The sequence below is a fragment of the Salminus brasiliensis genome, chromosome 5 (genome assembly GCF_030463535.1).
Source record: "Salminus brasiliensis chromosome 5, fSalBra1.hap2, whole genome shotgun sequence".
NCBI classification, from domain to species: Eukaryota; Metazoa; Chordata; class Actinopteri; order Characiformes; family Bryconidae; genus Salminus; species Salminus brasiliensis.
Window position 1 is genome coordinate 31,003,066 of NC_132882.1, and position 26,783 is coordinate 31,029,848.

Consider the following 26,783-nt stretch of genomic DNA (forward strand, 5'->3'; position numbering starts at 1 on the left):
CCTTAAAACAACGAACAGAGAACAGATTTAACCAGAAGAACCATCTGATTCTGAAGAACCATTCGGTTTTGTTTCTTGGAGAAACCAGTTAAGGACCCATAAAGAACCTTGGAAGTAAAGGTCCTACACAGAAGCTTTTTTAAGAAGCTGGACTAATGAGAGTTTTCTCCTCAGAGCTCAGACTCAGTGTTACCTAGATTTTACTTTGAGTAGAAAAAAGAAACGTCCAGAACATCAGTAATGCAGAACCGCTCTTTATTCATGCTGGAAGACCAACACGCAAACTCTGTCCAGATCCTTCATGCTGGTTCCCTCATCCTGGCTCCGCTCCTTCACTCGGACTCGTCCTGGCTCCCTCCTTCACTCGGACTCCTCCTGGCTCCGCTCCTTCACTCGGACTCCTCCTGGCTCCGCTCCTCCCAGGCTCCGCTCCTGATCTTTTTCTGAACAACATGATAGTAATAATATAAACTTTACGCTTCTTTGGAACAGATGAAACATTAAGGAGGGGTTTTAAAAATTCTAAAGGAAGTGTAGAAATGAAGAGCACTGCTCAGCATTAGTGTGTGTATTAATGAGAAACTGATTAATTGATTAGTTGAGAGCTTCTCTGTGGACGAGTTGTGATGAAAGGGATGAAAACTCTCTTCTCCAGTTTGGATCTCAGCCAGTTCTCTTCCTGCAACAGAAAACACACACATGATCACACACAGGTTATACACTTTATACACTTCACCAAACAAGCTGCAGGAGGCGCTATTACAAATGTCCCCCAATAGCAGGGCTTTATGTGTACATATTGAACAGGATGCTGCAGAAGTATTGGAGCAGAACTGAAAATATCGCAGCACTGATCATAAAAATGACTGAGTATTCGATCAACGTGAGTATAGAGCTTTCTCACTGACTGCATTTTTAAACTGAAGCTCACATCGATGGTCAATAAGAGGAAATGTCACATACCTTCAAGTTGAATCTCAGTTTGGATGATCTGAAGGGGGTTTCCTGCATCACTGTGGGCTGTGGGAGCACAGGTTCCTGCTCCACCACCGGCCCATGGAGCTGGACTTTCCCTTCAGAACCGAATCCAGACAGTCCCCCATCATCACCCTGAGCCATGATAGAGGGCTACAAAGGGTGCACCCTCTTCGACTTTTTCAGGATCTGCTGGAGAGACACAATGACACAGATTAAACCACTGAAACGTTTCTGACTAATATTTAAATGGATTTTATGGTGGAACGTTTGAGTCTGTGAAGATCACACACCTCTCGACTCACATACCTTCAACTTGGGGAACCTCCTGCCTCTCTGCTTCTTTGTGGACTGTGGGAGCACTGCCTCCACCGCCGGCCCAGGGAGCGGGACGTTTCTCTCCTGGGAAGACGAACAAGCAGGAGCTTCTGCAGTATGAGGAGCGTCCTGCTGGGAGGAAGAGGGGACATTGTGCACCACAGAGTTCCGTGGAAAAAACCTCTTCACCCTCGCTCCAAGTGAACGGGATACTCTGAGAACTGGCGCTACAACATAAGCCTTAGCTGCCCTTTTAACTGCAGCACAAACTGGGCCACAGCATAGGCAGCCTTCCTCCTCCCCCTCAGCCTCTACACTTCTGCAAGTTGGACCTGCAGCAGCTCTACCGCTCTCGTCTGCCGGCTGAGGAGACTCGCAATTAGAGCATTGACAGTGCAGCACCTCTTTACCTCTGCTCAATGAGGAAGACTGAAGCTCTTCCTCTGTAGGCTGGAGTGGGTTGATGTCATCATGACAATTTCCTCCGCTGCCCCCCTCAAGCTCCTCCCTAACAGCTACCACAAGAAACCTGCCTATAACTCTGGAGAAGGTACAGAAGAAATGTAGAGCATAAGTAATGTTTGATGTTGATATTTTAATGAACAAATACTGTAAATGACCGATTTACTTATTTACAGAACAGCTCTTCACGTTGAGTGACCTTTATCAGAGCATAATAAGAACAATACACCAAGTCTGTAGCACTAGTGCCAGTGTACAGCAAATAAATCACTAGTAAATTAATCTAAAAACAGTGTAAATAAATAAACATACCGGCTGTTTTCCTCTGAATCTGCTACAGCAGTGAGCTGCTGCTGTACGATGTCACTGCATCCATCACATCCGTTATTAGGAGCTCCAAACACGTTGTCCCCCGGAGAGCTTTCAAAAGAAAGTAAATAATGTTAATTATATGGAAAATGTATATTTCAGCATGCAGTTTATAGGGTTGTAAACCTGTAACTTGATACTTACCTCTCCTGCCTCGGCTGCATCCAAGGGTGCTGTTCCACCTCTGTCGCTGAAGGCCGAGTGCTGGGATCGAACTGCAGCAGATGAGTGATGAACATGCGACAGGGCTCCTCCACTGTGGCCTGATCTGGAAAGACTAAGGCTTTGCGCTGCTCATATACCATGTAGCGCTTACTCGTGGTTTTGAAAGGCATGAACCCGGTAACCATGATGTAGAGAATGACACCCAGGCTCCACACATCATTTTTCTTTGGGTCATAAGGCAGACCCATAAGCACCTCGGGTGCAGCGTAGGAGACAGTGCAGCAAAACGTCCTACTTTTACTGATGCCTTTATAAATGCGTACAAAGCTAAAGTCTGTCAGTTTGACCTGGTCATCAGCGGTCAGCAGCACATTGTCACATTTCAGGTCTCGATGGACAATGTCCCTCTGGTGCAGATACACCACGGCACTGAGGAGCTGGGAGAACCAGGTTTTGGCCTGGTGGATGGGGATACGGTGGAGCTCCTGAATCTTGCTCATTAGGTCTGTAGCAGCAGCCTCCATCACGATGAGCACCTGTCCTTGCCTCACCATAATCTCATGCACTTCAATGATGTGAGGGTGGCGTAGCGTTTTAAGGATCTCAAGTTCCCGACGCAGAAACTTAGAGCGGTACTCGCGTGAATGCTGCTTGGGTTCTATTATTTTAATGGCCACATCTTTGCGCTGCTGTGTAGATGAGGCCAGTACAACCTTTCCAAAACTCCCTTCTCCGAGTTCACGAATCAGCTTGAAGCCCAAGCTCTTCAGTTCTTTGCTGGTCTTCATGCTTTGCTCGTAGATGGAAGGTGGAGATGCTGTTGCTCCTGTTGGAATAGACAGATCATTTAGTCTTGATTAGGTTTGGATCTTAAAAGCACTTCTAATACAAGTTTCAGCAATTTGTCTCTACTAGAGGTGTGATTTGGACGAACAGCGCCCCCCAGAGGCCTAAATCTCATGATAGGGTCTTATAAAGGACACAGCGTTCATGTCTCACAGTGATTGGACAATTAGAAGTCTATCAAATCCCTGCAGAGTGAATAAATCACTCATATTTGATCATCTGTTCTCCTGCTTTAACAGACAGTGAGAGAAGCGGTTCTGATCAGAGTCTCAACTGAACTTGAGTTCAGTCTCTGATGAAGGAGCTCGAGCTCAGAAATCACGAGCGTTTCAAGTGAAGACCACTCTCTCTCTCTCTCTCTCTCTCTCTCTCTCTCTCACACACACACACACACACACACACACACACACACACACACACACACTCACGCGCACGCAGGCATAACTAGCTAGATAGAGTGACGTCAGGTCGCACTGAACTTCTGGCTCGAGCGGTTCTGTGTTGTGTTCATCAGTAATAAATGGCGCTTACCTTCTCCTGTGTTTACGAAGCAGCAGGTGTAGAACCACTGTCTGTGGTTCTAGATAGGTAGATTTAGAACCTGTGTCTCTGGTTCTAACTGAAATGGTTCTGGATAAGTAGATCTAGAACCTGGTCGTATTAGAATGTGCTCTAGATAAGAGCGTCAGACAAACGTAGTCAATTTTGACGTCACTGTAAGAAACAACGGCCTCGTGAGCCGCCGAATCCTAACTGAGCCAATGAGGGAGAACCGCGCGCCTTTTGTATGGGGTTCTGTGACGTCACAATGGTGCGGAGACTCGGGGTTGTCCGAGGTCAGTTTTCCATCTCAGTGTAAAGAGCTATGAGGAGCACAGCTGTGTCCCCTCTGACGTCACTCACTGTATATGACTGTATACACACACACACACAGTGCTGTGAAAAAGTATTTGTCCCCCTCAGGATGTTCTGTTACTGAATATTTGTCCCAGTGAATTATTTCAGCTATACAATGAAAAATGCTCTATTGGATAAAGGAAATCATATCAAACTCAACACTTTTATTATTGCAGTTACTAAAGGGGCAACGCTGTCACACATGCTAAACACCCCAGTTCTTTAATCAACAAATGAACTTGCACTGATAATAGCACTAATAAGAAGAAGAGCTGATTAAATACAGCCAGGCATGATAAACCGTAAAAAACTGTAAACCTCACTCATTCATAGTCAGATTTGTATGATATGGGACTCGGTTTAAACCCAGCATGTCACCGCAAAGTTCATCCCCACACATTAACAACCCCTTCTCTCAACTTCACAACCTATCCAGCTTATTATCTGCTTCTTCCTCAACAGAGTCGCAGTGGGTCCGGAGCCTCTGGACAGGGAACCAGTCAATCGCATGGTACTGGATTTGTGCAAGAATGGACCCTCAGAAATAGCTTTTAAGCAACATTGTGTTGCAATTGGACTTTATTTTCTAGTATTTCTTTTATTATTTGATAGTATTATTTGAATGATTTCATTTTTCATGTATTTACATTAATTATGTATTTGTTTTTTGTTTATGTAAAGAACTTGGTACTCAATTTAACACTCAATTGAACAACAGATAGTCTCACTTTAAGGCTTACTTCTCTTAATTGAAGAAATCCTTCTCCTAATTTAGAAGGGGAAATCATTTATTATTCAATCGAAGGAACAGATTTAAAATTTATATTATTTTTCTAACTGAATACTTTACTGTCCCCGTAAATTCAGACTAATAGAAACACTGGATGTTTTATTGGAAGTGTTCTGACTTCATCCTCCGGACTTGCGAGCAGTACTTGGGAAAGTCTGCGCACTAGCTAGCTAATGTTTTAGGTAGTGCACGAGGACACGTATTGGGACACACCCCCTGGGCGCTGAAGTGAGGACGTCACATTCACCTTGTGTGTGTGTGCGCCTACAGCGTGCAGAGTTGGGTTAAACATGACATTGTCTTGTGTTGGTGGTTTAATTAGCTAGCTAATTTAACTAATGTGCACCTGCCGCCATGAGGAAGTTCATCCTGCCCGTGTCTGTGTTCGGCACTGTGTGCGGCTGCGCCGTGCTGCTGAAGTAAGTGAGGAGTTGCTAAGTTAGCTTAGCCTTATTTTGTATCCTGTAACATTTGGTCACCACAGTCAGCAACGATAGAGGATGCTAGCTAGGTTGCTGGGAAAGAAGCAGGACGCTGAATAGATAATGTGTCATTACCTATGAGTAAATCTTAATTTGACGCCAGTGTTATGATATTGTACCTTTATTACTTTATTATTTCTTAATGCCATTCATCTCTTCCTGGGGTTACTGTGCAGGATCAGCCAGCTTGCTTAAAGCACTACCCTGGCAGATTAGTGGACTCAGGCATTGAACCTACAACCTCTGTTAATAACCCACGTGGATTGACACTCTAACCACTGTCACTAGTTCTGAGTGAAGCTGTTAAAAAGAGGGCTGATCCAACATTGAAGTGTGTTGGCTTTGTCTTATGCTGTCCTACTGAGGGGTTTATTAATCTTATGGCTTACTCATGATACAGTCTGAGTTCAGGGTTGATTTGTAAGCCAATACTTGATTTAATATTTGTAAATACTTCAAATGCTAGCAAAGGATGGTGATCCTAAACAAACCAACAATACATAGTGGTCTACCTCAAGAGTTGGGAATCTACCAACTTAAACACAATCAAAACATAATCAGAAGCCTGTGCAAGAAAGAATGGGGTAAAATCCCCCGAACCAGAATGAAAAGACTTCAAACTTTTACTTGGGGCAGACTTCAAACTTTTCTTTTTTGTTGTGTTTTTAAAACTGTATAGATGCATATAAACACATTTTCACCGGAGCTTCCCAAACTTTTGAATGACACTGTATGTATGTAGGTATGTGTCCGCTACTTTTACAATAAGCACAAAAACATCTGCCCCTGCATAGGAACTATGTCACCGGAGGCCAGTGTCCAAGTAAAGCAAAGATCTCTGGGAAGACGGTGGTCATCACTGGGGCCAATACGGGCATTGGGAAGGAGACGGCCCGGGAGCTTGCCAGGCGAGGTAGAGTTCTGGATATTAAAGGGTAAAAGTGTTTTGATGTAAAATGATTCATTGTAGATCAGTTTATTGTCTCAGACCTTTTCGAGGTGGTGATAATTGGAACCTGCAGTGTTTTATTTACCTGAAAAAGTCGGTATATTATGTAGGTAATGATGAATGAGTGGTATATCTGAAAAAACTTAAATATCTCAGGCATCAGGCAGAGTGTTTGTAATTATTATATATAAAAACTTTGTAATGAAGCTATGTAACTATTCAGATGTCTGGTTATTGTGATCACTATTGTAACCAATTCTGTGACTTTCTCTAGAATTGAAAGTCAATGAAATTCCTCTGTAAATCAGCTTTATGCTCCTGGGCTCCCACTGCAGTTGGGAAGTGTGATTCACTTTTACTCCACAACCATACATGTAAAATACGTGTTGAGCTCTCCCACATGGATTTTACTCAAATAAGACTCTGGTTATGCAGCGTTACATAGTTAAGAGAGATGTAAGGGGTGTCCTGCATAGTGCAGTAGCAGTGTGGCTTAGGCGCACTATTCCCTACACTGTTAAAAGTATGGGAGGTTTGGTCCCAAGTTTCTAGAGAAACTTTTAGGTTCTTTAAATAAAAAATAAAAAAACTGAGGCCGCTTTACGGAACCTTCAAGAAAAGGTTTTAAGAAGAAAAAGTTTCATTGAAGGTTCCTCAAAGCACCTTAAGAGGTTCCTCCACAGTTTGAACTGAAGAACGTTCAAAAGTTCCTTACACTTTTGACAGTGTATTACAGTCAGATTCAAGTTTGCTTGTCTACCACCTTTCATACACAGTGGCTGTTCAAAGTTCTTTACATAAACAAAACACAAATACATAAGAAAAGACATGAAAAATGAAATCATTAAAATAATAAGATAAAATAATAAAATAAATACTAGAAAATGAAGTCCAATCGCCACACAATGTTGCTTAAAGCTGTTTATAAGCTGTCCATTCTTGGACAAATCCAGAGCCCCACTAGGATCTCAGGTGTTCGGAACCCTTTATCCTTGGCTGAACCTTATTTAGAAATTCTACTCTTGTTTTTGGGCAGGTGGCAGGATTATTATGGGCTGTCGGGACATGGAGAAGTGTGAAGCTGCTGCACTTGAAATCAGAGGGTCCACGCTGAACCCTCATGTTTATGCAAAACACATCGACCTGGCTTCGGTGAAGTCTATACGTAGCTTTGCTGAAAAGATCAACCAAGGTGGGACACATACCGACACATGTTCATTCACTCATAGCAGCATGTTAGACTCGAGACCAATTCATGTGCAATTGCAAAATCAGACTTGTACATAAACACGTGTTTTCGTTTGATGATGCGTTTGTATGTAAGTCACTGTATACATCTATAATCTATAATCCTGATTCTGAAGTTGTATTAAACACCAGGTCTAAACTGGGTCTTTGTCTCACAGAGGAGAAACGAGTGGATGTCCTGATCAATAATGCTGCAGTGATGAAGTGTCCTCCAGGAAAGACTGAAGATGGCTTTGATATGCAGCTGGGAGTCAACTACCTTGGTAAGAACTTAATAAGGGGTATGCAATGGCATCACATTCCCGCTAAAACACACCCACCTTTGGTCAGACCGAGTGGCAAAACATTCTGCAGCAGGGTAAAGGTGCACGTATTTGTCACTGTACAGTGTACACTGTACAGCAAAATGTGTCCTCCGCATTCAACCCATCTGGTAGTGAACACACACTCACACATTACACATTAGGGGCAGTGAGTACACACACACACCCAGAGCGGTGGGCAGCCAACTCCAGCGCCCGGGGAGCAGAGAGGGTAAAGGGCCTTACTCAAGGGCCCAACAGTGGCAGCTTGCCGAGCCCGGGAATCGAACCCACAACCCTGTTATCGATATCGTGGCGCTCTAACCGCTGAGCCACCACTGCCACTGGGCTGTGTTTTATTAGGGGAAACGACCAAAACGGGAACGAAACAAACCATTGTCTGCTCCTGTCAGCGTTCAAACCAGATAATCAAAGAACCAGTGGTCCATGGATTCTGATGTAGCCATGAACGTCCAGCTAATTGAGGCTCAGATCACACCCGTTTAGAGGATAAAGCCTCATACCTGAGAGCATAAAGTCTAAGTGAATGGTATTAGGAGTGTTTTCGACTGTTTTCAGGCACATTTAATACACTGGTTTATCCAGGTTAGCTTGCAGTTCCTTTTAATCAAACAACGCTAAATTTGCAACTACGGTGGGCTTGCGTTTTTTTCCCACCTGTTTTCAGAGCATGACTTCACCAAACCGTGAACTCCCACACATTTCAGACCCTGGATTGCAGTTGTTTGTGGCAATTGCAGCAATCCACTTGTTTCTCTTTCCTTGAGCTTTCAGCAGTCTGTAAAAGGATGGCTCTGAATTTCTGCTGAATCTGTTTGAACAGTCAATTGCACAGCGGCTCTTTCCCGTTTTTTTTTTTTTTTTTTTGTGTGTTTCAGTGACCTGCCAACTAAACGCTAGCGCTGCTGCCCATCCACAGTCTGAAACTAACATTGGCATCTAACCAGAGACCTGTTTCACGAGGCACGTTCAGCTAAGACTGGGTTTTTGTCTCACAACTCTAGATTATTTTTATGTCCTGAAATACGTCGCCATGGCAACATAACCTGCATGGCTAACCTGGGACCTGTCTCACAAAGCATGTTCAACTCAACAAAGTCAGGGTTTCTGAGTAAGATTCAGCTTCACAAAAAGCTAATGAACTAAGCTTAATGTAAGCTGAGTAAGTAGAAAATCCTGCTTCATGCCACGGGCCCCTGTTTGATCATAACTATCATTTAGTACTGCAGTACTGCCACATTTTATTCCTGTTTCTCACAGCTGGTTTGTTAGTGCTGGGTCAGGGATTGTCCATCTCTGCTCAGTTCTTGATTTAGAACAGCTACTACCAGAACAGTACTGTGTATTGCTTAACATGCCAGCCACCTGGTCCTTTTTGAACAAATACATCAAGCTACAACATTTTTGTCCCAAAAAAGGGAAAATTCAATGTTCTCATTTTTTAAAACAGAACATAATAAATATTATTTATTTTACTCCAGTCTTGGATACACAGAATGCATTATTATCACCATGACGTGTTGAATCATTGACTCCTGGTGAAATAAAAAAATAAAAAGATGAATAAATAGCAGCCCTAGTGGACAAGCATATTACTAGATTTTACATCTAGTCATTATATACTATATACAGTTACATTCATTAGTATTATCCCGGTTGTCATGTTTTTTGATTAATTGATGAATGATTGTGATTGTTTTTGTCTGCCCTGTACTAGGCCATTTCCTCCTGACCAATCTTCTGCTGGATAAGCTAAAGGACTCCGCCCCCAGTAGGGTGATTAACGTGTCGTCTTTAGCGCACATCATTGGGGAGATCGACTTTGAAGACCTGAACTGGGACAGGAAGAAGTTTGACACTAAGAAAGCGTACTGTCAAAGCAAGCTCGCCGTGGTCCTCTTCACGCGAGAGCTCGCTCGCAGACTTCAGGGTGTGTGGGATTGTGTGGACTTTATGTATTTTAAGGAAACTATTTTGTTTAGAGTCAAGTACTACTTAAATGCTGTGTGTGTGTGTGTGTGTGTGTGTGTGTGTGTGTGTGTGTGTGTGTGTGTGTGTGTGTGTGTGTGTGTGTGCCTCGTAGGTACAGGAGTTACTGTAAATGCCCTGCACCCTGGAGTTGTTGCCACAGAACTGGGACGACACACTGGAATGCACCAGTCCAAGTTCTCCAGCAGCGTACTGAGTGAGTATGACCATTAATTAACCATTATTTGTTTGCATTAACTTTAAAATGAGGGGGAATCCACTCATTGACCCTTCACTGAGTTGTCTATAAGCTACACCTACCTTACACTTCCATTCACTGACCTGTCAATAAGCTACACCTACCTTTTTCCTCTACTTACTGACCCATCTATAAGCTACACCTACCTTCCACTTCCACTCACTGACCTGTCCATAAGCTACACATACCTTACTCTTCTACTTACTGACCCGTCTATAAGCTACACAAACCTTACTCTTCTACTTACTGACCCGTCTATAAGCTACACATACCTTACTCTTCTACTTACTGACCCGTCTATAAGCTACACATACCTTACTCTTCTACTTACTGACCCGTCTATAAGCTACACATACCTTACTCTTCTACTTACTGACCCGTCTATAAGCTACACATACCTTACTCTTCTACTTACTGACCCGTCTATAAGCTACACATACCTTACACTTCTTCTTCCTGGCCATTCAGTTTATCAAACAGTTCTCAGACAGTAACCCATTCTTCATCAGCTTATTTCCACAGGACTGCTGATGACTAGGTTTACTATATGGACAAAAGTATTGGGACACCTGCTTATTTATTGTTTCTACTGAAATCAAAGGTGTTCTGGAGAGCAGATAAGAGTGTGCCTGTATTTGCACAACTGCAGCAGAATGCATTCATTACAAGGGGTGTCCACAAACATCTGGACATAATGTATTATTTGGTTGGTGGACTATTCCCAACACAACAGTCACACTGACATGGTAGTGGTATTTTAAGTCTGTGAGTGTAGAAGGCACAGTGCTATTGCTGGTCAGTGTCATTGCTAGTTGACACTGGTCCACCACCCAGTTAATATACCGAAGGCTCCACAGCAGGCCAGATGTCAAAAACCACAAATTCTGCATCATCAGATAAGCTACTGTCTCTAACTGCACCATAACAAGATGGAGCTACTGGGTAGGTGGTTCTAATAAAGTGACTGGGGAGTGCATGTCTATTATTTCTTGTTTACCCCTTTTCTCTGTCGCTCTGTCCTCAGGTCCATTTTTCTACCTGTTGATCAAGTCACCTGAGCTTGGTGCACAATCCAGCATCTACCTCGCTGTAGCAGAGGAGCTGGAAGGCGTGACTGGCCGTTACTATGATGTGATGACCGAGAAAGAGCCTGCCCGTCAGGCTCTGGACCATGAGGTGGCAGTGAAACTCTGGGATATAAGTGCATCGTTGGTCGGCCTACAAAGCACTGTTTCTGTGCCAGCCTCTTCAGAGGCACAGACACCTGCAGTAGCTGACAGTCCCCCTATGGCATCATCCTGAAACTGACATGAGAAACCTGGGGCACTTGGGTCAGTTGGAATTACGGATGGGTGAACGTGATGAAGCCTGAAAGGGATCATGCACCTGGACAGATGAAGTGCCATCAGTGGAAAATGGTCATGGAAACTCTTTCATCCTCCATATGAAGAAGGCAGATCTAGCCAGTCTTCATCGCTGGCTCAGGCTGCAGACAGGCCATAGTCATGGGTGTATTTGGAGTATATGTGAGTAAAGATGCATTGCACCGAATTGCCTGAATGCATCAAACTCACATAAAAAATTAAATAAATTATATGTTCATTTAAGCCAACATTTGAGCGTTCGTTCTCTTGCTCTCTCTCTCTCTGTCATTACTCTGTACATTTCAAGTGTTTACACATACCTTTTTTTTTTTTTTTTTTAACCCTATATGACACTTTATGGGGCAGTAGGGGCTCAGCGGCTAGAGCACCGAGCTATTGATGATGGTTTGTGGGCTAGATACCCAGAATCGGCAAGCTGCCACTGTTTGGCCCTTCGTCCCCTTCTCTGGCTGCCCACTGTCACTGTGTGTGTGTTTGACCACTAGTGTGTATATGTGTGTATATATATGTGTGTGTGTGTGTGTTCACTGCACGAATGGGATAAATGCGAATGCCAAATTCCATCTGTGTCCAACACTACTGGTGAATATGCCTGTCTTGCCTTGCCAGAAGTTCTTAACCTGGAAGTAAAGTTCAGCTAGTAACGTTTAGCCTACAAAGTTATGAGGATGTTTGTACAGCATAATAATTTTACAGTGATTCACAATAAACGTGTGAATACTTGCTCTCGTCAGACGAAGAAGAATATGTTTAATGGTAATGACATTTTCAATGCACGTGCATTACAACCAAGCGAGAACGCGCTGTACTACAACTCCCATGATTCATCACGAACAAGGGACGTCACGTTTGAATCTCTCCCAGTACTGTGCCTGTTTGGATGTGTGTGTTGTCTTTTTATTTTTTTGTGCAACAACCTGCCTTTAAAACGTCAGTTTATTTTGGAGGGTGTTCGTATATCGACGCTTCTGCAGTTCCAGACATCAGTTGAAGGTATGAGGTGTTGTTTGCTGCCTCAGGTTCTCGGTGTGTTTTTACGCAACACTGAGGACAAAGTCTGACCCAGACTGAGTCCAAAGGAGCCCTGCTTGGGCTGAATGGCTGTAGGTACAGAAAACGTACAGGTTCTGGTATCTTATTGCCTGCGTTTGGATTTCTTCACAGAAGAATGGCAGAAATCCCAGAGGACGTTCAGAGCGACGACTGTCTGAGCAGCTACACACACATCTACAGTCCGGATCTGCTCAAGTAAGAGAGAGAGAGGGGGGGGGGAAATGGGTTTAATCTGTAAAGTCAGCTCAATGTTTAAAGTGGTCTAAAGTAACGTTTCCCTTTCTGAAGCATTTCCCACTCCAGTGTGGATGTAGCGGGCTTGACTGGGTGGTTTTTTACAGGAGCGCTAACAGTGCAGCTTCCACAGGCGTCTTACGGGTCATGGGGCGAAACAGCAGCATAGGCGTGATCGAGGACCGTGCGCGTGTACGGTGATCCTATAACGAGCCAGGGACTACTTTACCGCTCCGCACTTGTTTGAATGTTGTGGGTAGTGATGCGGTTCTGCGCGTCACAGTGTTTCCCGTTTCTTGCGCTTTCTGGCGGATGAACACAGTTAACTGAGACTGATACAACCAACTTCAATTAAAAATGTTTAGTTTTTAAAAAAAAATCTTTTTAAAGTGTTTTGTTTGTTTGTGAATTAAAGATAATTCATCACGACATACAATAAAAAAAATATATATATATATTATTTGGGGAAAATCAGATTGGCCCGAAAATTATTAAAAATTGCCACCTCAGCTATCTAACTCCACACTCAGATAATATGATTTAAAATGTCTAATTATGCTTTTTAATATTAGAAAATTTTTTTCTGATAAGGTGGTTTAGGATATGCAAATGTTCTACATATAGTTTTAGTCCTGGGAGAGTGCTTATAGCCTATGAGCATGCTTATAGGCTATAAGCACTAGGCTATAAGGGGGGGGGGTCTTAGTGGCACTAACCAACTCTTATGTAAATTATTGCAAAGCCAGTAGGCAATTAAAAATTCAATTAAACTGGCACTAGAAACTTTAGTAGTTGTTCTTATTGAGCATGAATCATTACTTGGTCCATCTCAGCCCACTTTCATTTAATTCAGATTCTTTTCCAGGGTTTGCCATGTGGTGTCCATGCCCATTTGACACAAACCAGTACTTATGCTTGGCTGACTGAAATACCAGCACACATGCTTAGTAGCGGAAAAAAAGCAAAAAGGGTTAAAACTCTTAATCCTTTTAAATTTCAAGGATGTGTCTAAAACATGACTAAATTCTTAGGTTATAACTCAAAGAGGTATGACCTGGTTTTGAATGAGTAAATAACTTGCCAAGATGGCAGACGAGTGAGCAGACTTTCTTATAATTATCCATTTGGTAGTTTGTAATTGTTGTGAATTCAAGTGAATTTGTCATGTAGATCTCTAAAGTCGCTCCATGCCTTCATCAGAAACTCTGGGTAAGTTCCAAACCTGATACGTTATGCACCTTGCTGCTTCCTACCCAAAAACCCCTCATGTCGCATGCTTATATGAAGCAGTATTTATGTTTCAGCTGCTAAATATTGTAATGAAAAGGGTCCAGTGACTTTCAGGGAACAATGAAAATTAACTGTACATTTGGAACATTTGGAACATTTTTGTTTACCACAGATCTTGATCGCATCAATTTTCTAAATAGCTATGTTTTTTGGTCCCCCCCCCAAAATGGAGATGAAGTGCTTGGACCCCGAGGTTCCTAATATGGGCATTTAGCTGACAGAACAACTAATTTCAGAGTAATATTGTAATATTATATATGTAATATTGTGTTATGAAAAGAAAATTCACTGTCGTGTAAGCTGATATCGTAACTAATAACAAGATGAGATATTGAGATGTTTTTATACTTGCATGCCACTTAAACTAAAAAACAGGATAGAGGTGCTAATTCATTGTTCATTTCTTTGAGGCCATTGTGGCACCATGTATGACTTTAGAAGAGCTCATTTCACAAGAAGATCTGACAACGCCACTTTGACAACTAAGAAAACAATTCCTTTTTTCCTATTTAAAGCCTTTTTATTTTAGGATTAACCCTTGTATTATGTTTTGGGTCAATTTTACCCATTTAAATTTTTGTGTTGACCAAAGTGCAGGGTATCCTTCCTTTTTTTTCCCTTGTTTTCCTCATCTAGGGTCATGAACTGCTGTGTAACATCTGGACACTTTGAGTGTCTGCACAGAGTTTGTATACAAAGATGATATTGTGGGTCATTTTGACACAGACACAAACTAGCTGTTCAAAAATGAGCTCCTGACGATTTACAGCTGAAGAAGTTTCTTTGCAGCTTGTAAACTGGGACAGTGATGTAGAGGATGAGATTTCAGAGACGGAGGACAATGCTATTGATGATCCAGATTGTCAATTTTCCCACGATGAGGAGGATTCAGAGTACGAGTTTGCCGGTGTCCCTTCATCAGATGAAAAGCAAGAAACTCAACAATCGTCATCCACAGAGGGGACATGGACTTCTAAAGATGGTAAAATAAAATGGTCAACATCACCACACCAAAGCCAAGGCAGATCGTCATCTTCTAATGTTATCAAAATGACTCCTGGTCCGACAAGATTTGCTGTCACAAGAGTTGATGATATTGAATCAGCATTTCAGCTCTTCATATCCCCACCCATAGAGAAGATAATCCTCGACATGACCAACTTGGAGGGGAGGAGTGTCTTTCAAGAAAAATGGAAGCCACTGGATCCAACTGACTTGCATGCTTACATTGGAATTCTGGTGTTAGCTGGAGTATACAGGTCAGAGGGTGAAGCAACTGCAAATGTATGGAATGAAGAGAATGGAAGACCAAATTTTCAGAGCAACAATGTCTTTGGAGACATTTCACATGATCTCTCATGTGATCCGATTTGACAACCGTGACACCAGAGCTGGTCAACGCGAGAAAGATGTTTGGGATAAATGGGTCGAAAACCTGCCTTTATTGTATAATCCTGGCCCCCATGTTACTGTCGATGAGCGCGTGGGTCCATTCAGAGGACACAGTCCTTTCCGACAGTATATGCCAAACAAGCCTGCGAAATATGGCATCAAAATATGGGCAGCCTGTGATGAAAAATCCGCTTGGATTTGGAACTTGCAAGTATATACTGGAAAGCCACCTGGAGGAGCCCCTGAGAGGAATCAGGGAATGCGTGTGGTATTGGAGATGACTGAAGGGCTGCAAGGTCATAACATCACATGTGACAACTTCTTTACATCCTACCGTCTTTGAGATGAACTTCAGGAGAGAAAGCTGACTATGTTGGGGACGGTCAGAAAAAATAAACTTCCCAGTGAGATTCTGAAGATGCAAGGAAGACCTCTGCATACCTCAAAATTTGCTTTTAAAGAGAAAACAACACTGGTTTCTTACTGCCCAAAGAGAATCAAGAATGTTCTTGTGATGAGCACAATGCACAAGAGAGGATATGAACTAGGCAAAGCACTGGTTACTCCCAAGATCCAGAACCGGGCCAGGCCAGCTCGATCCCCAGCAGCTGCAGCGGTCATCACAAAGGTCCAGGGCAGGGCATCTGACCAACCGACAATGGATTTTTTGGATACAGGTGCAAAGAAACGCAAAAGATGTCCCTCCCGAGATGACCGTAAAACAAGTACCTGTTGTGTGAGGTGCAAGAAGTACATCTGCAGAAAGCACACGGTCACATTCTGTCCATCATGTGGGGAACACTGAAAATGTTGAACATTGAAAACCCGAGAAAATTGGGGCAAGTTAAATGAAAAAAAAAAAAAGTGTTGAAATCAGGAGTTCTTTAATATAGTGTTGGAATTGTATATCTCTTCTTCTCATCTCTTCTAAATGTTTGTATAATCTAAAATAAAGTTCTTATTGGTTTAACTTCATTGTTGACTGTTTTAAATGGATTTACACAATAAGAGTAAAAATGACCCGCAACATAATAAATGTTTTTTTTTTCTCCCCACATTACAAGGGTTAAGCTTGATCTGAGTCCAGAAAACCAACTCACAGTGACTGTTGTTTTTTTTATGTTTGTATATTTTATATTTTTTGCAGGGATCAAGTGGCCTTCATAACAGGTGGAGGTTCTGGAATTGGTTTTCGTATTGCTGAGATTCTAATGAGGTAGGTACCCCCACCCCACACCCCTCCCGTATATTCATTGCATTGAACCACCCGAACCAGCACCTCAAGAGGCTTACTTGGTGTCCTCCTACCTGTGATTTTACTGTATCCTGCATGCCCGTTAGCAGTGTTTGACATTACACCTTTACTGGCATGGCTATTAGCCAAGTCTATTAGCCAAAAACACTTGCACTTGCACTTGCACAAATGCTGATCTTGCTTCTCTCTTCCAGACATGGGTGTGACACGGCCATTGCCAGCAGGAACCTGGAGAAGCTCACTGAGGTATCTAATTTGTACATGCCACATTACATGTGTCAAACATACAGCAGCTCCTGAGACCCCCAAGTGTTGTCAGTCAGCAGGCATGTTTGGTGTCTGCAGTTTGCTTCTTTCACTAAGCCACTATTTTACCCGTGTAAGCTACAAGAATACATCATAACACACTTGCCGTAAGCCATTACAACCCTATTTAGACGAGATTAGTTATACATAAGGAGTAATTTCATTTTACTACAGAACGTCTGTAAAATTTCTAACGGAATTGCAAAGGATAAGAAATCTCGGCATAAGTGACATAGAGATATGAGCGGCTACCTGACTTACACACTGCCGTCAGCTCCAAGAGAATCTGATGATAACCCAATCTTATAACCTATTTTGAGTAATAATGAAATTTTAGTATGAAAATTAGCTGCATGTTCATAACACGTATGTAGGCTATAGGCTACGCTACACAATGGCTTGCCTAAAGGTGCCACCAGCGTCGCGCTTCTGGGGAGTCTTGGGTTGGTCTTCTGGATTTAAATGATGTGGTTTGCCTCAGACTTGAACGAGCTGAGGTATCTTTGCCAGGCACAACTAAACTGAATGCCTTCTTGAGCGTCTTCATACCTGAGAAAAGCAGAGAAATATTACAGAGGGTTTAATATTACCTGAGGGTATTTTTACGGCTTGTTTTACAAAAGGTGAAAGGCCCTGGAATCTTTATTGACGCAGGAGCTCACTTTGTGTGTAAAAATGACTGACACTGCGCATTTGGACAGGACTAAAATCACTAAGTAAACTCTGGTAATAATTACATTACCCCACCTCCCCATGTAACACTAATCCTGTCCGAACAGAGTTTGTCTTAGTCTTGCACTGTTAAAAATAAACCACAAAGGTTTAATTCTTGACGCCATAGGAATCACTATTGGCTTTTTATTTTGACTTTTGATAATATAATATACATATATAAATCACACATGCAAATAACATTGATTGTTTGTCTGAGATGTCAACATCTTAATGATGTGAATTGAACAGTTTGTCCCAGTCCCAATCACCTCCCTGCTGTGTATGCGACTGCAAAGCCAAAGACAGAGGTCAGAATCGCCACGCTAACCCCTATCCACTGTAGTAAGCGCCAACAATGAGAGTGGAAGTGTCAGACAGGACCTTCCAGAGCAATGAAAGTAGGTTGCCTGTTCTGACGAGTCCTGTTTTCTTTTACATCATAAGAACGGTCAGGTACATGTGCTGCGTTTACTTGCGGGATGTGCTGTAACAGCAAGTCCAATCCACGGCTGCTCTACTTCTTGACTTAAAGAATCTGCTGCTAGCGTCTTGGTGTCTGATTCCACAGGACACCTTCAGATGTCTTCTTATGACGTAACTCGAGGACCAACAGCATTTAGGCAGAAGTACACATCTGTGTATGCCAGCATGCATGGATGTTAACGTCTCTGACTGATTTTGGTGTTTGCTGTTCATAGGCTGCGAAAAAGCTGACCAGTGTGACGGGCAGACACTGCTTGCCTCTGCAGATGGACGTCCGTCAGCCAGAAGGCATCTCTGCCGCTGTGGATGAGGTTCTGAAAGAGTTTGGACGCGTGGACATTCTCATCAACAGTATGTCTGGGGTTGGGCAGTGCTCTGTAGGTCACAGCCAGCAGTGCTCTTTCACCCCTCATTGCTCACTAGCAGCTCAGCAAAGAGTCAGAACATTACACACACAGAGAACGTTATATTTTACTTGATTATATATTCATTAATATCAATTAAATCATACAATCAAAAGTACAAAGTTCTGCTGGCAGAATGGCCACTAGGGGGCCTGCAGAAAGAGGCTACTTGCCACTGACTTGAGCTTTATAAACTGCCCCCCCATAACCATGTCCATCTTTGGGGATCTTCTCTTATAGAAATACTCCATTAACTTTACCCACTGCCTGAAATAGGTTTATTGTATATGGGTAATGGATAAGTTCATGGCACAGTAGATGTGAGCTCAAGCTCCCTCTGCTCTTTGTGATGTCTCTGTTGTTGTTCTGGCCTTGCACAGATGCTGCGGGGAACTTCCTGTGTCCTGCTACCTCTCTCTCTTTTAACGCCTTTAAGACCGTACTGGAGATTGACACCATGGGAACCTTCAACACCAGCAAAGTTCTCTATGAAAAATGGTTTAAAGTAAGGACATACAAGAGAAATCTGTTTAAATGAACAGTTTGATACAAAATCACTTGCTATCTGAAGTTCCTTAGTTTGTAATGAGAGATTCTAGGCAAACATTGCTAACAAACACTGGATTAAAACTGTTCCCAACCTCATCTCTGTAATTACATGCCAAGATGTTTTTTCAACCCTCTCAAAATACATGCAGATCATCTTCTTCTTTTTTTGTATAAACACATTAACATGTTGATGTGGTTTAGAATATGGTATAACTTACTTCTTACTTCAGTCTGTACAAACTTGATGTGGGGCAGCTGCTCTGAGTAACCGTTCCAATTTTAGCTTAAATGTTTAAATACGGTCTTTTTATAATAATTTAATATTATATATATTTAAAATAATGATAATAATAATAATGTTTTGCTTGTTTGTATAACTAAATACATTTTTAGGTAGATTATTCTTTAAATATTTTTTTGGGCATGTATTTATGAACTCATAAGTCTAGTCCAGTGCCTGTTAGCAACATTAGCCTAGCGTCTCCTGTTGTAGAGAAGCACACATTAGATATCCAAATTGGCTGATCAGCTGCGCCTGGGATTAGTGATGACTAATGACTTAACGCGTTTATTTACACTTTGTTTTTTTGTCTTTAAACAGGGAGAAATAATTGTGTGTCTTGTCATTTGTTTTAGGATCATGGAGGTTCCATTGTAAACATCTCAGCCACTCTGGGTTACAGAGGCCAGGCGCTTCAGGTGCATGCCGGATCAGCGAAAGCTGCTAATGGTGAGTGTATCTTTGAAGTGTGTGCTGCAGTGCTGTGCGTGTATGATTGGCACAGTGCTTATCATGTTGCACTAATTAGATGCCTTTTTTAAAAACTGAGACTTCCCTCCCACCGGTTTTAAAAATATTTTTGTCCACACGGAGACCAAAAGGCTGGCGTGAGCATGCTAGCCCAGTGTGGGGTGATAGTACCTCCTAAAGAGAGACATCAACACCTGGACAAAGGAAGAAAACACAGGTTTAATCCCAAATTACACACTACTCCCTAGATAGTGCACTATTCTAAATCTAGAGCTTAATATATCTGTAATAGAAAAGTATTTACATTTATTTATATGTATTATTTTTATCTATGTATATGAAATCTGAAATCTAGGGCTATCTGTGTGTAGACTCAGTGAGTAAGGAGGTATTTGAGATTCAGCCAGAAACATGCATGCATTGTGATTTTGTCAGTGCTTTTACTAAGCTCCGTTTTTCCCGTCCATTTGACAACATCTTCACCTTGCCACTGTTAAAGGCCCTTAACCCTCTTGGCTCCCCAGGTGCCGAAGCGTTGGCTGCCCACCGCACCGGGCAAGTGTGCTCACTGTCACTGTGTGTGTTTGATCACTAGTGTGTGTGTGTGTGTGTGTGTGTGTGTGTGTGTGTGTGTGTGTGTGTGTGTGTGTTCACTGCATGGATGGGTTAAAGGCAGAGGCCAAATTCCATCTGTGTCTAACACAAATAGTGAATAGGGTTGTCTTGTCTTGTCTTGTCTTGTTTATAGATGCCATGACGAGGCATTTGGCTGTAGAGTGGGGTCCCAGTGGGGTAAGGGTAAACACAGTAGCACCAGGACCCATTTCTGGAACCGAGGGCTACCGGCGACTTGGTAAGAGTGTGTATGTTTGTTTGTGTGTGTGTGCGTGGTTGAATGTACTGAAGGACTGCCAAACCTGTGTGGACATCCAAGCTGCGCATCTATATGTGCTTGTTGAACATCTCCTTCCAAAACTATACTATACAAGTACACAGTGAAATGATTTTTTTTTCCAGGACAAGGGTGCAATAATACAAAAACAAGTACACGTGGGAGCATGGATGCAGGAATTAACCTAAATGCAGCCACATAAACAGTGAGGTTGGGCACAAATGTCGGGTCATTAGACCTGGCCTGGCTATCAGTTAGCGTTCTGCATACAAGCGGTTTTGGAGGAGGTTGAGGTTAGGCCGTTGTGCAGGTCAGTGTTAACCTTAACCAATGTGGAGTGCGCTTTGTGGCTAATGTGACTGACGTCAGGGGTGTCACTAGACCCATCACATGAAAAAGTCAACACAGGCAGAAAACAGGGGTGTCAAACATGCAGCCCACCGGCCAGGACCAGTCATCCCCAACTTTAGATGGCTAATTACACAAACCACTCATTAGTACATCTCCGGCCATCCCGTGTAATGCTCCCAGGACTGACACATGCCTCCTCCAACACATGTGGAACCAGCCACTGCCACTTTTTGAACAGCAGCTGACACAACATCACAGAAAAACCAACGTGCTTGAAGGAAAGCGTGTGTTGGTGTGGCGCAACAGATAACACCACTACCTGCCACTGAGCTACCACACCATGTGGGAGACTGGGGTTCGATTCCCAGTCTGGGTGACTATGCTGCGCTACACCAATAAGGGTCCTTGGGCAAGACTCCTAACACTACACTGACCCACCTCTGTAATACGAGTTACCTTGTAAGTCGCTCTGGATAAGAGCGTCTGCTAAATTCCATAAATGTAAATGTAAAGCGCCGAATACCCAGCTTGGATACATCAGCTAACTGAAGTGATCTGGGGCGAGAGAAAACCATCTACCCACCTGGAGAGAGCAAGGCAGCATGACCTGGGATGCACTTGGTCACTGTTTATGTTCTGCACTGTGTGAAATTGACTAAATCTCAGTCGTGTTCTGTCTTACTGGTGTTTTGCTAATTTTTTGATGCTCTTTAGAGATGATGGCAAGCACAATTAATAATCGAGACCCAGAAAACCCTTCTGTGTTAAAACACACACTAACAAAGATCAAGAAAATGATCATTGGGACATATAGCTCTGTGTAGAGGCTGTGTGTAGAGCTTAAAGTTAGGCTGAGCTCTGCCTACTTTTAAATGTGTGTCGCAGTATAGCTCGCAGTCTAGATACGACCCCCACTAGGGGGCTATTTTTAAGACTAAAATAGACACCTTTTTGGCCACTGCATTTTAATGTCTTACTTGGTGTCTATTCTTCTAAAATGTGGACAACAGTGAAAATATATAAAAGCTGTTCATTAATAGGCCTGTTCTAACATTTGGTTATTCATTCGTTCTGTGTCTTTTTCTTTCTCAGGCGGATCCCATGCGGCGAGTGCTGGAGCTTTCCGGAGCATTCCTCTGCAGAGGGCGGGCAATAAGACAGAAATGGCTCACGCTGTGCTCTTCCTGGCCAGCCGCGCTGCATCTTACGTCACTGGCACCACGGTGGTGGCGGACGGAGGGGCATGGCTGACCTCGGCCAATGACGTGGAGCGTCTGCTGGGTATAACCTCCTCTCACTCTGCTAAACTCTGAGAGACAGAGACAGCACCGCACACAGGTGTGTGTGTGTGAGAATGTGTATGCGTGTGTGTGTGTGTGGACGGGAGCAGCTCTAAAGAATGGTGGTTTGGTAAAAACAGGTCAGCTAAGACAGGCTTTGACGTCCAGAATTTGCTTCTTTTGCACTGGAGCTGTGATGCTAATGAAGCTAACCAACACTAGGGGCCCTATCTCAACCGATTTAGGCCGTGTCAGCGAGTCTTAGCTATTGTAACGACGGGTAAAGTACGCCTTGCACGGTTCGAAGCACGCAAAAGACATGTACTAAGTCTCTTAATTAATCATGGGTGTACAATTAACCAATCAGCGTGTCACTTGTCATTCCCTTTAAGAGCAGGGTGTGGTCTGACTTTGGCGGATCGCTATTTTATTGATGCAAAGTGGGAGTGTGTTCATGCATATTTACTGCCAAGATAGCAACGAACGTCTGACTGCTGACGTCTGCCTATGATGTTTTCAGTCAGTGGGGCACCTGTGTTTTCCATTGTCAAGATAGCAACCTGAACACTCCTCATTTCGAGACCACCAAGACCATTGGCATGAGTATATATGCAAGCTGCTGTTTAAAAGACGCAGGCGGAAGGCGTGATAATAGACAGTGGTCAGTGGGCAGTGGTGGCTCAGCGGTTAGAGCGCCGGGCTATCGATAACAGGGTTGTGGGTTCGATTCCCGGGCTTGGCAAGCTGCCACTGTTGGGCCCTTGAGCAAGGCCCTTTTCCCCTCTCTGCTCCCCGGGCGCTGGAGTTGGCTGCCCACCGCTCTGGGTGTGTGTACTCACTGCCCCTAGTGCACTAGTGTGAGTGTGTGTTCACTACTACAGATGGGTTAAATGCGGAGGACACATTTTGCTGTACGGTGTACACTGTACAGTGACAAATACATGCACCTTTTAGACTGTTGGCGGGGTGTAAGATGGGGTCCTAGAAGTCAGTAGTCACCCAAAATCAATTCTGTAAATACATGCCCACACCTTTCTCTCAAACTGCATCCAGGCCTTTATTAAGGCTAAGCAGACATGTTGATGTGGTTAAGGGCACAGAGTCCAGGTTTTTCATCCAACTTATATAGTCCCCTAATTTCAAGGCAGCATAAAGGGGACACAGATCTTCACTGTAAGACCACATGGCCAGGCTATAGTTTGCTAGGAACTACTTTAAAAACCAGCAGAGCTCTAGAAAAAGGTCTTGTGGAAAGATGAGACCAAGATTCATTTGTGAGAGCAGTGTCCTTTCTAGCAAACTGTTTTGTGGATTGCTGTGCTTTGCAGCATACAGTGTAGCCTCTGTATTTCTTTTCATCAATCTTCTACATACAGTAGTCCTTGACAAATACACACCTGCATCCTGAATCCTGTCTAATTCGTCAGACAATTGTACTGTTGATTTTGGTAAATGTAAGGTAAGGCTGTATATCTACTGTTCTTCTTGTGTCTCAGCTTCATAATAATTGACTTCACTTGAATGGTTACATCTGGTCTTCCTGTTGACCGAGAGCAAAAGCGGACCACCCGCAAACATAACCAAAAGCCTAGGATCAAGACTAGGTGCTGAAAGCTGGCTTCTACCTGCACTAATGAAGCAATAAACACACCTGAGAAATCACAGACACCTGAGAAGACTTGTTACAAACATTATCGTGCCTTAAATTTCTGGTGAACTTCAACCATGCTTACAGTTTACTAGTACAGAGGTTACTAAGCTGATGGGGAGCGCCGTACATGGTATCCGAATGTCCCCCCGTGTTCAGCTGGGCTGTGACTTTTTGTTTATGGTCATTGTTTATAGTTCACTGGACTCTAAACCGCACTGATAAGATTGTTTTCGGTGACCTTTAGCAACTGGTGTTTGGTAGCAACGTTAGCCTTGTAGCTCCAGCTACAAAAATTGGACAATCTACTATCAGAGTATGGAAAAATCTAAGCATCAGTATATAAATAAGTGGTTGGCCTTATTAGCATCCGTGGGATAATGATCATGTTGTGTCCATAATCTAAACCGCTGACTGGATGTGTAAATAACAGGTTTTTTTGATGCAGTACGCCTCACACCAACCAGTACCACCTCATATTCATCCGCTATAGAAATTACAAGAAAGTGTGTGTGTGTGTGTGTGTGTGTGTGTGTGTGTGTGTGTGTGTGTAGGGGGGTTGTTCAGGAATCTACAGCGAAGTCAAGATATCTGTATGCCCAGCCCAATGTATGAGATTATTAGTTGTCTTTACTACTGTATGTGTCTGTGTGTGTGTGTGTGTGTGTGTTAATTCTGTGTGTGAGTGCAAGCAGTTAATTAATTGGGTTAATTAATTGGCTGGTTACACACTTGTTGTGGTGCTGCATCTTTCTTTGTTCTGCCTGACATAACCTCACACACTTCTGTATCTTTCTTTCTCTTACTGATTTCCTTACTCAGATTTGCGCAAACCAAGTGCATAAACGAGGCATGTGTTTGATATGAAATTTACTCTATGAGCTATAAATCACTTGGCTGTGATCTATGGGTTTCTTTGCAGACTGCATGAGGACTTTTTAAAGGAGCCATGTCATGAGAAATCAGTTTGCCCTTGCTTTTTAAATCAAACTGTTTGATGTACAGTGTTAAACTTTCAGAGCGTATGACGTGGCGGGATTGTATTTCCACACCTGGGTTAGGCAGCATGGCCAAGAATGGCCTGAAATAGACTAACTAACTCAACAAGCCTCTGGTATTGGAGCTGCTGAGGAGGGGGGTGGTGAGTTGGGAAGGGACCCTATGATGAACACCATTCACCTAATCCTGAAGCGATTTCTACCTTCCCTATTTGCTCTTTAACTGCTTTGTTGTGTCTCCAGGTTTCTGGTCAGCGGAGAAGAAGGAGCGGGACAAATAGACATGGAGACGTGACTTTCGATATGCTCAATCACGGATGTCGATCAGATCTGTTGACAAGATCCATTTAACACTGAAACCTAAACGCTCTCCTGATTTGAGACCAATTCAAAAGCCACTAACCCTGGCAGCTGTCTGCCCTGTACTTCATTTGGTCAGTGTATCCGTGATGTTGGGAACACTACATGTAGGGAAATCATCATAATGGGAATAACTGGAGACGCTGAGGTTTAGCATGTAAAGCGGATCATCAGGATATTGTTTCCTACGCATTGTAAATATAATTTCAGTTGAATACAGTGTAGTAATTTACACAGGTTTCATAATAAATATTTTTATCATTCACACACTGTGGTGTTCTGTTCATTTGCAGTCTTTCCATGCGGCCACTGGAGGGCGCTATTTGGAGGAACCCAGGAGAAACCCGTTAACGCGGAGTGACCGAGGAGGCGTACAGGCAGTTAACAGTTAAATGTGAGAGATGTGGTCTGGTTAGCTGGTATTTTAGGCAGTCACGAAAGAAATATGTCCGCCCCGACTGTTCCATTCAGTCCAGCCAAAGTCCTTCACCAGCGTCGCTGCTGACATCCCGAGCAGTCCGCTCAAAACAAGGCGATTATACCTAAACATCGAGCCGATTAGAAAATGGTGCACGACGCCTGTGGCTGTCCGTGTGGTTTTTCGTGAGTGTGTGAGTGTGTGTGTGTGTATGCGGCGGGAGCAGCACTGTAGTGATGGGCAGAATTACGAGTCAGTTCACTGACTCGATTTGTGTGAACGACACGTGTGAGTGAACCGAAATGCGCTGTTGATTCACTTTCAGAAACGCTGTAGCCCAATGATGTCGACCAGCACAGCTCTTCATATTTACGTCTCGTCTACCTAGAGATGAGCAGTATCTAACATAATCTTTACTCCTTTTTAAAACCAATTCTTTATTTCTTTATTTATTCAATTATTTTTATTTTGCCACCAGGTCTGTGGACTGTGTAGACTGTATTATTTAATTACAGAAATAACTGATGTCAAACGAACAAGGGAACAGAAACCACATAAAGGAAGGAGAAGAAAAAGAAAGAAAGGAATAATAATTAAAACATCTTAAACCATCTAACATTTACTCCAGTTGTTATCCATGTAGTAACTAAGTTAGTAACATTTACTGATTTTATCTTAACTATGTGTTTTGGTTTTATTTTGAATACTTTTTGGTTCTTTTTATTTATTTAGACAAAAACAATTATTACACAACTCTGTGTTTTAAGATTTTTTACTAGCTGTAGATGTTTTACTTTCTTGGTTCATTATTTCAGTTTTATTTACGGAGCTCCTGAAGTATCATGGTAGAAAAATATTTAGAGACCTAAAACATGAATAAATCATTCCCTCAATGTAATAAGTTGTTCACTTAGTTGAATGAATCATTCCCTCAATTTAATAAATTGTTCCTTTAGTTTAATAAATAAT

General features: G+C 42.8%; 3 protein-coding genes across 7 annotated transcripts; 2 read left to right on the forward strand and 1 right to left on the reverse strand.

The window, feature by feature from the left end:
• Positions 1-225: 225 nt before the first annotated feature.
• Positions 226-3,863, reverse strand: LOC140555655 (testis-specific serine/threonine-protein kinase 6-like). 3 transcript variants are annotated; one of them, XM_072678951.1, is made up of 7 exons: positions 3,667-3,863; positions 2,269-3,115; positions 2,068-2,175; positions 1,704-1,834; positions 1,285-1,377; positions 964-1,164; positions 226-679 (listed from the first exon to the last, which is right to left on the reverse strand). In XM_072678951.1, the coding sequence occupies exons 2-6, from the start codon at positions 3,075-3,077 to the stop codon at positions 1,106-1,108; spliced, it is 1,200 nt and encodes a 399-aa protein (XP_072535052.1). In that variant the 5' UTR covers positions 3,078-3,115; positions 3,667-3,863; the 3' UTR covers positions 226-679; positions 964-1,105. The 3 variants fall into 3 exon arrangements, with proteins under 3 accessions (XP_072535052.1, XP_072535051.1, XP_072535050.1); XM_072678950.1 differs by having other exon boundaries at positions 1,285-1,422; XM_072678949.1 differs by having other exon boundaries at positions 1,285-1,425.
• A 1,197-nt stretch (positions 3,864-5,060) lies between these two features.
• On the forward strand, positions 5,061-11,663 carry LOC140555656 (retinol dehydrogenase 13-like). 2 transcript variants are annotated; one of them, XM_072678952.1, is made up of 7 exons: positions 5,061-5,241; positions 6,099-6,217; positions 7,290-7,445; positions 7,660-7,764; positions 9,542-9,754; positions 9,908-10,009; positions 11,076-11,663. In XM_072678952.1, exons 1-7 carry the CDS (start codon positions 5,177-5,179, stop codon positions 11,351-11,353), a joined length of 1,038 nt encoding a protein of 345 aa, XP_072535053.1. In that variant the 5' UTR covers positions 5,061-5,176; the 3' UTR covers positions 11,354-11,663. The 2 variants fall into 2 exon arrangements, with proteins under 2 accessions (XP_072535053.1, XP_072535054.1); XM_072678953.1 differs by having other exon boundaries at positions 5,152-5,241; positions 6,099-6,239.
• A 641-nt stretch (positions 11,664-12,304) lies between these two features.
• On the forward strand, positions 12,305-25,663 carry decr2 (2,4-dienoyl CoA reductase 2, peroxisomal). Of its 2 annotated transcripts, none has more exons than XM_072678955.1 (10): positions 12,305-12,429; positions 12,601-12,684; positions 16,553-16,621; positions 16,855-16,906; positions 18,379-18,514; positions 18,948-19,072; positions 19,753-19,846; positions 20,616-20,720; positions 22,203-22,448; positions 25,280-25,663. In XM_072678955.1, the coding sequence occupies exons 2-9, from the start codon at positions 12,605-12,607 to the stop codon at positions 22,421-22,423; spliced, it is 882 nt and encodes a 293-aa protein (XP_072535056.1). In that variant the 5' UTR covers positions 12,305-12,429; positions 12,601-12,604; the 3' UTR covers positions 22,424-22,448; positions 25,280-25,663. The 2 variants fall into 2 exon arrangements, with proteins under 2 accessions (XP_072535056.1, XP_072535055.1); XM_072678954.1 differs by having other exon boundaries at positions 22,203-22,391.
• Positions 25,664-26,783: the final 1,120 nt, after the last annotated feature.